Genomic DNA, 12,799 nt, shown 5'->3' with positions numbered 1-12,799 from the left:
AAAATTAGAATAGTGCTATTAAGTAAAACAAATATAGTTGACAATACTTTATATTTTCTAAATTTATTTTGTAATATCTTAATTTAAAGTCCAATGCTACTCTAGGTTCTGTAAGTCAGATATTTAAGGAAGCCCTGAAGACTATCTTTTATAATTAAAATAGTCAATTCTTGGTTCATCAATACTTAAAACTGATTTTGTATGCAGCACCCTTTTATGCAAAAGAATAAAGTTATTTTAAATACTCTTAATCCAAAGGAAGCTATATAAAGAGGACATTCAGTGGTCATTGATATTAATTTTATATTCTTAATTACTTTATTTTGAAGAATAAAAATTCCAAATATAGTGCCATTGTTCTATAGTTTCAAAGAATAACATAAATAAATCTACATATGATAATTTCCATTTCAAAATTATATTGTTTAAATCATTCTTTCCAGTGACTGTATTATACACAATGAAAATAAACTTTGAATATAGTCATAGATGTATTTCACAAACATAATTTCAATATAGAAATCCAGTTGAATACAACTAACATCTCGCCCTAGATATTTAAAATACTAAGATTATAAAATTAAACCCACATATTATTTAGGGTTATGTATCCATTAGAAAAATTAAGTAGATATAAGAAAGTAAATGATGAATAAAGATCAGTCACCCATTAATGGTGCTTGCACTTTAGAGGTTAGGGAAGGAAGGAACTGCTATTGGGGAGAGGAGTCTAGAGTCTTTGATAGATAATATTTTATTTCTAAACATTGAAGACACATTCCCTGGCATATGACTCATTAATTTTTGAAAAACATAAATCCAAAATATTGTGTTCTGTATATGTATTATATTTTATGAAGGACAGATTTTTTAAAAATAGAGAGGAATAGAAAGCCAAAAGCTATTCTTTGGAATTATAGACAAACTCTTCTTTGAGCAATTAAAAGTTAGAGAAGACACAAGTAAAATATATTAGGAATGAAAGGAGGCACTGTTATAGAATGTGTAAGTGTTTTGAAAATAGACAATATTAATAGCTTATTTCAGTTCATTTGAATACATAAGTAAAACAGGAGATTTTCTAGGAAATGCAGATTTCCATCCTTGACTGCAAGAAGCATACAAAATCTAAGTAGATGTGTAACCCTTAAAAGCTTCTATTTAGAAAGCAATTATTTCCAAACACACACACTCTCAAATCAAGTCCAGACCTGTGACAGGTGAATTCATGCACAATTATAGGAATAGATCATCTCTACCTAATATAAAATGCTTCAAAGGATAGAAAAAAATGTGGAAATCTTACGTCATTTTGTGATAATTACTTGAAGTTTAAAAGTAACAGCTTACCTAGAATACATAATTGAAGCAGCAGGGCAGAGAAAAAGCATAGGGTTAAGGTACTTGCTATGTTACAGTTGAGACTATTCTGCCAAGACCTCGAGTGACAGCTGAATGAAGTCAGGAGTAAGCCCTGAGCACTGCAGGGTGTGTCCCCTCAAATAAATAACAGAAAGTAAAGTAGAATAAGTAGCAGAAAATGAAATCAATACTATTTTGTAAAGTGTCATGTTTGAGACTGAGAGATGGTAGAACCTGTGAGGGTCCCCAGAAAGAAACATTCATTTCAAAATGATTGGGACATTACATTTACTTAAAAAATTAAAAAATTCTTAGCAAATTTAGGAATATAAGGTAATGAACTTCCCTAATATAGTGAGGTAGATCTAGAAAACCTAGAAGTTTTGAGGCTGAAATTGCTTTAGTCCCGCCTGTTGTATCCTTGTCTTCAGTATTCAAGAGCTGGCTCAGCCAAGACACCTCGAGGCTTCACATGAACGATAAGGTCCCCTAGAGGCTAAAAAGCGGGCACATCACAAGTGGCCAGGGTTCTCAGAAAACTGTATTCAGAACCAAACTAAGTAAGGTGATCTGTTTCAAAACCAAAGAAGTGGGTCCAAGACCTGGAGTCTCACACTCCTAAAACTCAAACTTTTCTAACTACACGGAAGCAGGCAGATAAATGACTGCTCTCCCCAGGCTTGGTGAATTCTGTTTTGTGATGCTAAGCATGCTGTTTTAAGAATTATTTAACGTAACTTAATATAATTATGGGCTGACATATTGTAACTTAGTGATTTTAAATCAATTACTTTTTGTATTTCTTTTTCACACACCACCTCCAATTGGTCTTCCACTTTTTCACGCACCATTCCCAATTGATCTTCCACCCAGATTTTCTTCCCCAGTCTTCATTCGCTTGTCAATGTTGACTGGTATATTATTATTTTTGTTTAGTTTTATCTGTTTAGATTAAAATAATCCAGTACTTACCATTTTGCTTTGTTTCACTTAATTTCCTTAAGCTTCTTTCACTTCTCTGCAAATCCAAACTCAAAATTTTCTTGTGTTTTATAGCTATTCTCGTATATCAATGTACTACATCTTCTATAACTAATCATCCAATGGTGAACATTTTAATTGTTTCTGTATTTTCTCCTTTTGTAAGTAATACTTCGCAAAGGTGAATATAACCTCTCTGTTAGCATTCTTGAACCTTTTGGATCATTATCCAGGAGCTAAGTCTGGAACTTTATCTTTAGCAATTTAAAGAGGCTACATACAGTTTCCCAAAGGGCTGCATCAATTTACATTCCAAACAAGCTGCCAATTTTCCCATTTCTCTATATATTCTCTAATACTTGTTACTTCTTTTTCATTCGTCATTATCACAGGTAAAATATAGTACATCATTATGTTTTTAATTTTTATTGCTTTGATAATCAGGGATGGATGGTAAGCATGTTTTCATATACTCTATGACCACCTGTGTATTCTCTTTGGAGATATATCTCCTCAAATTTTCTGTCCATTTTTTGGATTGGGTTGAGTTGTTAGGTTTATTGTTATTAAGTCATATGAGATTGTAATATACCTTGGATATTTGCCTTTTATCAGATATGTGGTGTACAAATACCTTCATTCAGTAGGATTTTACTTCTGTTTACTTTTTCTTTTTATGTCCAGAACCTTTCAATTTAAAATAGTCTTCCATATATTTTTTAAATTTTAATTTTCTTTTTTTGGGATAGAGTTTCAAAGATGTCTTTAATGCTGATGCCAGACAAAGTTTCAGTTAGGTTATATTCAATGTATTATGATTCGGGGGCACTGTATAATGTTCATCCCTGTTTCCAATTAGTTTTTTAAAAGCTGGAGGTATATTATCTGATATGAGTTTATCTGTATCTGATTTTTATTAAAGACAATTTGGGGGTCACAGCCCACTGTTCAGAGCTTCCTCCTGGCTCCATATGCAGTAACAAGGATTGAACAGGCTAGCTTCATGCAAGACAAGTAACTTACCCTATACTGTCTTTCTGGTACAGTATCTGCTTTTTTTAACTTGCCATTTGCTTATAAGATTTTTGTCAACCTGTGACTTTGAGCTTATGTATGTACTGGAGTTTAAGATATGTCTCATGAAGACAGTAAACATTTGCATCTTTCTTAAGGAGGGACATAGTTGGTTGTGCTTAGGGGACTGTATGTGGTGCTAGGGATCAAACATGGGTAGGTCATATGTAAGGCAAGTGTCTTACTCAGGGAACTACCACTTTGATCACCAAAATTAAAAGGATGCCTTTAAACAGTTAAGCACACCTGTTACATTTAGGATAATTGTTTAGATGTAAGTATTTATTTCCATTTTATAACTTATTTTAGGTATATTTTTAATTTGTCATAGTTCCTTTGTTTTTCTCATATTTCTTTCCCTTATACTTTAACATACTTCTTTGGATTGTGTTTAAATTCGTTCTTTTATGTTTTTAAATTCATTTTCTTAATGTTTTTCTTCTATAGGTTTCTTTAGAAACTTTCATGTAAGTGGATGAAAGTTTGAAATGAAATGATATACTTTTGACTTTTGAGGAAGATTGGGGAAATATATTGACTCATTTTAGTGAGTCATATTTTTCACTCTACCCCCACACCCCACCCCACAATATATAATTTTAGTGTGTTATTACTCTTGCTGACTTAGTTTTTCATTTTATGAGCCCCTTTAATGTTTCTTGCAAGGCCGGTTTGGTGGTGATGAATTGCTTTGATTTTTGTTTATCTATAAAACTCTTTCCTTCCTGTTATTCTAAGTGATAATCTTGTCAGGTGGAATATTCTTAGTTAAATATCCTCTTCTTTTATATTTTGAATATTTCTTGTCATTACCCTCAGTACTAAGTGGTTTCTGTTCAAAAGTCCATGGGTACGCTTATCGTGTTTTTAAAATATATGTTTTATCTTCCCCTGATGTTTATATTAAATGTGCTATTACTATCTTTAATGTTTTAATTAATGCTTTAATTATAATGTGTTTGTGATATATCTATTTGGGTTTGTTTTGTTTGGGCTTTTTGAATCTGTTGTACTTGGTTTCTTTTTGTTTCTTAGTTTCTTTTCAAAATGATGGAAGTTTTAGTTTACTGTTTCTTCATATAGAATTTCCTCCCATTTCTTTTCATTTTAGACTCATACTAAGCAGCTCTGTTCTTGTTTCCTGGGTTCTTCATTCTTTTCCATATTTTACAATTTTATTTTCTATTTTCAATTCCATTTGTCAAACTTTCCAACTAATTGTCTTTTTAGCTAGAGAGCTCCTATTATATTCTTTAACTCAGCCACTGTATTTTAAAATTATTTTTAGTAGTTTCTCTTTTATTGTTACAAATCTTACCTCATCATTTTTTTTTCTGATTTCATTCAACATTATTATAGCTGTTTTAAATTCTTCAGGCAAGCAACCTGTTTTTATTGCATTTGAGTTTTTCCCTGGCTTTTTGCTTTACAACGTTACTTTTGCAAATGTCTCTGTTTCCTCATTTTGTTCAGAACAGCATGTTAACTGTGTGTTGAACAGCTGACCTTCTTTTTCTTGCTGTGTAGGGTTTATTTAAGGATCATAGGTTGGAGGGTGTAGTTTCAGAACATTTTAGAACCAAGGATGTAAGGTGTCTAACTGCTTTATATGTGGACACTTCTGCATTTATTTATAGTTGAATTCTAGCTCCAACATGGGGTAGAAATAAAGTCAATAGAGGTTATTATTGTAGCGTATGATGAATTTAAGCCAACCAAGAACCTGTTTGACCTAAGGAGCATAAAATCTGCAACCATCTTCTTTCATAATATAGTTACAATCCAGGCTTTTTCTGCTCCTTTAATTTGAAAATTAAAAACAAAAACAAACTACAGATTTGGTACTGATTTGCAGATTTTTCCACCCAAATTATCACAGGGATACATTGTAGGAGAGAAATCTAACTATGGTCTTGGCTGGGCAGCAGCCTTGCTAGTAATCATAGGCAGATACAAGAAGAGTGAATCTCAAACTCACTTGGTGCTGTCATCAAAAGACATTACTTTCTTTACAAGCCACTTTCAATGAGGAGCTCTTGGGTCTGACTAGTGAATGAGGAAGCCTCAGTTTCCCTGGCCCAGCTGCTGCAAAGCAGCTCCATTTTAGCTATCTCCATTCCATGTTTTAAATCTTCCTGCATATTCCTGAGCTCTTTTTTAGAGTGGGAAGTTTCCCAAGGTCGTAGATTCTGCTTCATACTAGGCTCACAGGAAACAGAGATAAAGACCAAATCTAGGCAAATGGTCTAATAGATAACTCAAAAGGCCCTTTACTAGCTCAGAAAATAAAATTTAAAATCCTTGCTTTCTCTGTAACATTCCTGTCACTTGACAAGTAACACAGATCCAATTTTTCTATAAACCTTTTACAAAACAAGTCATATTTTACTTAGTCCTATACTAAGTTCCACTGCAGATGGGGGGTTTCTTTGTCTTTCACTTTCTAGTAAACTTTTCTATTTTCTAACTCTGAGTTTGATCATCTCATTACTCAATATTTTCATTCTTGGAAATATTGAAGACCCTAGCAACCGTGGATAGACACAGAAACCCATATAAACTCACAGTCACTGTTCCTGTATCCCTGTCATCCCATAGCTCATCGATTTGCTAGAGCAGGCACCAGTATTGTCTCTCATTGTGAGACTTATTGTTACTGTTTTTGGCATATCAAATACATCACGGGCAGCTTGCCTGGCTCTGCTGTGCGGGCAAGATACTCTCGGTAGCTTGCCAGCCTCTCTGAGAGGGGTGGAGGAATCGAACACGAATCGGCCGTGTGCAAGGCGAACGCCCTACCGCTGTGGTATTGCTCCAGCCCATATCCCTAGTAATAGCAAATTCTATAGGAGAATACAATTCCAGAAATAGCCCCGGGCATAGCCAGTATAGGTTCTCTGCATAATACTAGACCACATTTGTGATCACTTTGAGTTAGATTTATGTATAGTATAAGGTAGGTGTCCAAATATTGTTTATGAGAATGTTGAATTGTCACGGCATAATTTTTTAAAAAATTCATCACCTTTAAATTTTCTAGATTGTTTTGCTAAAGAAAACTAAATTTTGGACATCTTGGGTGTATTTCTGGGATTTCAGTCTATTCCATTCATTAGTACGGGAATCTTTATTATAATACCATTCTATCATAATTAGTGCAGCTTTGTGGGAAACTTTGAAATTAGAACGTGTTAAATCTCCAACTTAATTTTTTTCTCAAGCTATTTGGATTACTGAAAAAATAAACATTTAATACAGGGCCCAGGGATGGCTAAATTGTAGAATACCACCTTGCAATCTTGAGGTTGTTAAGTCCAGTCACCAGCACCATCACACATGTAGGTAAAATTCTGTGGCACTGTCTTTGGTATCAGTAGTGCCACAACAAAGTGTGTTATCTCTGTTGTACCACAACCAACTGTGTGAAGATTACAACCAACCGTGTGTGTGTGTGTGTGTGTGTGTGAGAGAGAGAGAGAGAGAGAGAGAGAGAGAGAAAGAGAGAGAGAGAGAGAGACCCCGTCATAGTACAATGACAACAGAAAGAATGGAAAAAGAACATAATATTAGATTTATACTCAAAAGAATTCACTGTACAGGACAGTATTGTTAACTCTATGTAGAATGCTCTAAGTAGATCTCTAGAATTTATTAATCTTGTATAAAGGAACATTTATTCTTCAGCTTAAAATTGTTAATATCAACTATTTTTTTAAATTTCTAGGTCTTCAGTTTTGCTTGTGAAGCATGCAAAAATGTGATATTTAATATACCTTCTAAACTGGAGGCAGACAAATTGATTGGCAAAGGTGAGAAATATTAAGTGTTTTGAAAGAAGTTTAGTTTACCTATAAGCAAAGATCAGATTATCTCATTTTTGCCTTTTGGTTTAGACTCAACCTATTACAATTATATGCAATTCAAGATAATTAGATAGATATTTCTGTTTGTTATGATTTCACTGATTTCTTTGATGTGTTTGAGTGTAAATGTTCTATGTTTTTGAAATTATGTATGTTTTCACAGTCTAAAAATTTTCATAGGAATTGCGCGCATTGGGCTAGAGTGATAGAACAGCAGGTAGGGTGTTTGCCTTGCATGCTACTGACCCGGGTTCGATTCTATATGGTCCTTGAACACCACCTGTAGTGATTCCTGAGTGCAGAGTCAAAAGTAACCCTGAGTATCACCTGGTGTGACACATAAAGCCAAAAAAAATTTTAAAAAATTGTACGAATAACATGGCCCTTGTACTACTCAAGAATTCTAAGCCTTAAAGATCTACAGATAAGTAACTGAAAGAATCAGAACAGTGTTTTTATCAATATTATAACTGCATTATGGAGCATAAAACTATGAGTCATTCCCTAAAATCTGAAATCAACCAATCATTTGCTCCCTGAGAAAATGAATAAACCCAAACTTTCCCAGTAGCCAGACCCATACTCTACCCAGATGGACTTTTTTTTTTTCTTTTTGGGTCATACCCAGCTATGCTCAGGGGTCACTCCTAGCTCTGCACTTAGGAATTACCCCTGGTGGTGCTCAAGGGACCATATGGGATGCTGGGAATCGAACCCAAGTTTGCATGCAAGGCAGACGCCCTACCCGCTGTGCTATCACTCCAGCCCCATGGACTTTTTTTTTTAATGGTGCAGGGAATATTGAAGGAGAACACACAATTTTGTTTTCATTTTTCAAACAAAGGAATAGAACTTTTCTCAGAGATAAAAAATTTACTTTTTCAACAAAGTGTGCCATTTCTAGTTAATGTGTCTCAGTTATTTTTATTGAACAAATGTCATTTTTATTCCTATAACAGGAAGAAAGGAACATCTGTAAGAGAGCTTCCTGGGGTGTTTATAGTAGTACAGGTTACCATCTTGTACTTCATCTTAAGTAGGTGAAGATGGAAAAAATATTTCGTCATTCCCAGAGATGTTCTTTCATTCTTAATTTTTTTCTCTCTTAGGGCTTTTTAGTCATACCTGGCATGCTCAAGGTTTACTCCTGACTCTGTGCCAGAGGTCACCTCTGGCATGATTCAGGGGACTATTTGCTTTGTAGAGATGGAACCAGGGTTGGTTGCATTCAAGACAAGTGCCTAAACCTCTGTACTATTTCTCTGATCCAGTGACCCTCATTTCGAGTCCTAAATGATGGGTCAGCGTACACAGTGCTGTTGTTTTGTCTGATAAGAGAAGATCAGTCGCCATATGGCTTTCTGACATGAAGAAATAACCATAGTCCTGGAAGTCATGAGAATGATGTTCATTCTTATTTTACTGAATGTTTCTCCCTGTGATGATTTGTATTACAATGAAGGAACTATAGTATGCATGGTTGCATAAATCCTTTGAGAAATTATCACTTAAGTCTTAATTTATCAGTTTGGTTTCTATTTGGATAGTTGAACAAATGCAGAGGACTTTATACTTTTGATATAAGTTTAGAAACAACTATAATAATATATTTTAATACCTACACATTATTAGGGAACAGTATTTTCAGACAGAGACTACATGTAGAATTTTAGTAGGGTTCTCAGATGGGTAGGTAGTATAACAGAAAAAGGCCATCAAAGATAGATTCATTTTAATTTGACAATTTGCATTACTCTTACTTCATTCTCTGGGCAGATGTATATTATTTCTGGCTTTAGACAGGTGTAACTTGGAAAGACTCAGACTACTTGATTGTTAGTGAAAACTTCTCTGCTTAGTCGGGTGTATGTGGGGGCATGTAGCTCAACATCTTAAGATTGCTATACTTACTCTTATTTTATAGAAATATCACTTTCATAAGTCCTACAGAAGTTTGACAACCCTTTTATAAAACACATAGAGTCAAGAATTATTATTTCTTAACCGAAAAAGTCTAACTTTTAATATATGTGAAGAATGGTTAAGATAGTTGGTAAATGGAAAGTGACTGCTTTATTTTATTCAACATCATGATTTTGAATGTTGTATAAATTATTTTAACCTTTGATTTTATTTTTACATGTACTTCTACTTTAAAATTTGGAAACTTTGGATTTCAGTGAATCTGAAGGAATGTCTCAGGTCTATTGACCTCATCCGGTCCAGTGATCCTGATTTCAGAGTCCTAAATGATGGATCAGTGTTCACAGCCAGTGCTGTTGTTTTGTCTGATGAGAGAAGATCATTTTCCATATGGCTTTCTGACATGAAGAAACAGACACAGAAACAGATTACCGTGCACCTGGAGCCTCAGAAGAAGGTATTCAAAGTACATCAATGTTCAGGCATTTTCCCCTTTCATTTAAATGTTTTCATTAAAAATTGCTAAAACAGGGGGGGACAGATTAATTGTATAGCAGGCCAGGCACTCGCCTTGCATGTGGCAGCCGACCTGGGTTCAGTATTTATCATCCCATATAGTCCCCTGAGCACCGCCAGGAGGGATTCTTGAGTGCAGAGTCAGAAGTAACTCCTGAGCATTTCTGGGTGTGACCCAAAACCTAAAACAAGACAAAGAAATAAACAAGAAAAACAATTGGTAAAATAACTAAAGGGGGAAAAAAATCCCTTTCCACAGTTGCTCTTTCCCAGCCCCTTCTATTTACTCAATTTAAAGTATATTTCCTTTGTGAAGTCCTTTTCCTGTTCTTGTGATCCTCTGTTACTTTTATTAGTATTTGGATTTGGGGGTGGGGGGTACACCCTGTGGTGCTTGCTCAGGGATCGGTGCTGGTGGGACTTGAGGGTACTGGGGATCAAACCCAGCTGGCCATGTGCTATGTAAGTAGCACCTGTAATACTATAGCTCTAGCACTGGATTTAAAAAGCATTACAATAATGTACAACTGTTTGAGAGTATGAATTAATTTCTCGTGCACAGTGTCTCAGTTTTCCCTTATCAATAGTTCGTTCAGGTATGTTAAATTAATGTGAGTATTAATTTTCCAATTATAAAAGGGTTGATTTTAAGTAACAGCAAAATTCTTAGGAAGTATCTTTACCTGTGTGTGCGTATACATATATATATATGTGTGAGTGTGTGTGTATATATATACGCACACACTCACACACATATATATATGGATCCATACATGTTTATATACATATAACGTGTACATAAAATTTTAGCATATTTATATATACATGAATAAGAGTGTTGGTCTGATGTTGACTACAACTCATGGTACTTTACTGCAATTCTAGATTACACATCCTGAGGAATACCACTATGACATTAGCTATAAGTTGATTAAAGGTTTAGAGTAAATTGTAGCTAATCAGCATCAAATATATTAATGATAAAGTCTATTTAGGTGGTATTTAGCACTGTGATAAATGCTCAATAAAACTATTTATTGGGATTGGAGAGATAATACAGAGGGTGGAGCACTTGCTATATATGCGTTATACCTGGGTTTGATACCCTGGGCCCCATATGGTCCCTCAATCCCAGAGTGATCCCTGAGAACAGAGTAGGGAGAAACCCTTGAGTACCACTGGGTGTGGCCCAAAAACTTTCTAAAAAGCAATTCATTAATTCAATCTCAGGAAATAAAATAACTGTTGCTCTATAATGAAAATAAGATGGCTACTAAATAAAAGAATTCTATAAAAGTGTGCAATTATGGATCGGGTCCATAAACTTCACTGTTGCAAAAGTAATAGTTCTGAGGACTTACATAGGGCTAGTGCCACAGAGGATAGAATTCCATACCATCGGGAATGAAATTAATTTAATTCTAAACATTTAAATTTCAGTTGTTACTTATAATTAGTGGCTATCAGATTGGAAGTACAGATGAGGAAAAGGGCAATGCAGATTATGTGCTCCTGCTCTGATTTACTTGAGAGCATAGTTTTAGTAGAAACCATTAAGTGACATATGGAGGTTGCTCGGGAGAGAATGTGTTGTTTATCTCTAGTTGGGACAGAGAAAAAGAACACACAATATAATGTCATATTTTTAACTTGGAAGTATGGTCAGTGTTAAAAAGATACATAAAACTAAAATCTTTTTTATGGAAACTTGATAATTTAAATGTATTTTATTTTATCATTATATAATTTAAAGCATCTTTTTTGTTGGTTTTTTTTTTTTTTTTTGGATTTTGGACCATGACAGTGCTCAGTGCTTGCGGCTGGCTCTTCAAAAATCACTCTTATCAGGCTCAAGGGACATAATAGGATGCTGGGTTGGCAGCATGCAAGGCAAAAGCCCTACTTATACTATCTCTCTGGTCTCACAATGTAAAAAATCTTAATGATTGGATTTTAAGTTTCAACATAGAAATTTTAAGAATGAATCTCTGAGGGAATTTCTTGTTTTTAATTTTTTAACATTTAATCTTTACATTCAATTTAATTTATTGAATGATTTTATTGTAATTTAAATAACATGTGTATAATAGAATTGGCATTTAGGGTTTTATGTACATTCCCCAAAACACCAAAGTGCTCATTATCCTCCATCATTGTCCATAAGTGGCACCCCTAGTTCACCTCTACGTCTCCCCCTACCTTCCCTTGGCAAACGCCATTTAAAATCCAAGGCCAAGGTTTTTATATATACGGGTTAAAGCGATAGCACAGTAGGTAGGGCATTTGCTTTGCACGTGGCCAACCCAGGTTCGATTCCTCCATCCCTCTTGGAGAACCCAGCAAACTACCGAGAGTATCCCACCTGCAAGGCAGAGCCTGGCAAGCTACCCGTGGAGTATTCGATATGCCAAAAACAGTAACAAGTCTCACAATGGTGACATTACTGGTGCCCGCTCTAGCAAATTGATGAGCAACGGGATGACAGTGATACAGAATTCTTTAATACTTCTGGTTGCCTGTTTTGTTTCTATATATAGCACAGTTGAACAATATCATCCAGAGTTTGTCTTTTTCTTCTGGCTTATTTAGATGGACATTATGGGTGGAGCGATAGCACAGCAGGTAGAGTATTTGCCTTGAACTCAGTCTACCCGGGTTCGATTCCTCTGTCCCTCTTGGAGAACCTGACAAGCTACCGAGAGTATCCTGTCCTCACAGCAGAGCCTGGCAAGCTACCCGTGTTAGATATGCCAAAAACAGTAACAAGTCTCACAATGGAGACGTTACTGGTGCCCACTCGAGTAAATAGATGAACAATGGGAGACAGTGCTACAGTGCTGTTTAGATGGACATGATACCCTCCAATTTTATCTAAGTTGAATCAAACTGCAATAAATGATCTTTTTATAGCTATAAAGTATTTCACTGTCTATATAGAATACTGTCTATATAATCCATTCATCTATTGTTGGACATTTGAATTGTTTTCAAGTGTTAGCTATTATAATAAACAGGGGTATATATATATCTCTATATATCTATGTGTACATGTGTGTGTGTTTTAAGTTACTGTTTTTTCT

At 34.8% G+C, this 12,799-nt stretch overlaps 1 protein-coding gene across 2 annotated transcripts in view; it reads left to right on the top strand.

Moving 5' to 3' along the window:
- Window positions 1-9,591: 9,591 nt before the first annotated feature.
- Window positions 9,592-12,799, top strand: part of LOC101549276 (desmocollin-3) — a 35,739-nt gene continuing 32,531 nt past the window's right edge. For both annotated transcript variants that reach the window (XM_004606124.2, XM_055127955.1), the window contains exon 1: window positions 9,592-9,660. In XM_004606124.2, coding sequence (XP_004606181.2) covers window positions 9,607-9,660 — 54 coding nt within the window. In that variant the 5' untranslated portion in view covers window positions 9,592-9,606. The remainder of the gene's footprint in view (window positions 9,661-12,799) is intronic.

The sequence above is a fragment of the Sorex araneus genome, chromosome 2 (assembly GCF_027595985.1).
Source record: "Sorex araneus isolate mSorAra2 chromosome 2, mSorAra2.pri, whole genome shotgun sequence".
In the NCBI taxonomy this organism is placed as follows: Eukaryota; Metazoa; Chordata; class Mammalia; order Eulipotyphla; family Soricidae; genus Sorex; species Sorex araneus.
This window is presented reverse-complemented; position numbering and strand designations above follow the sequence as displayed.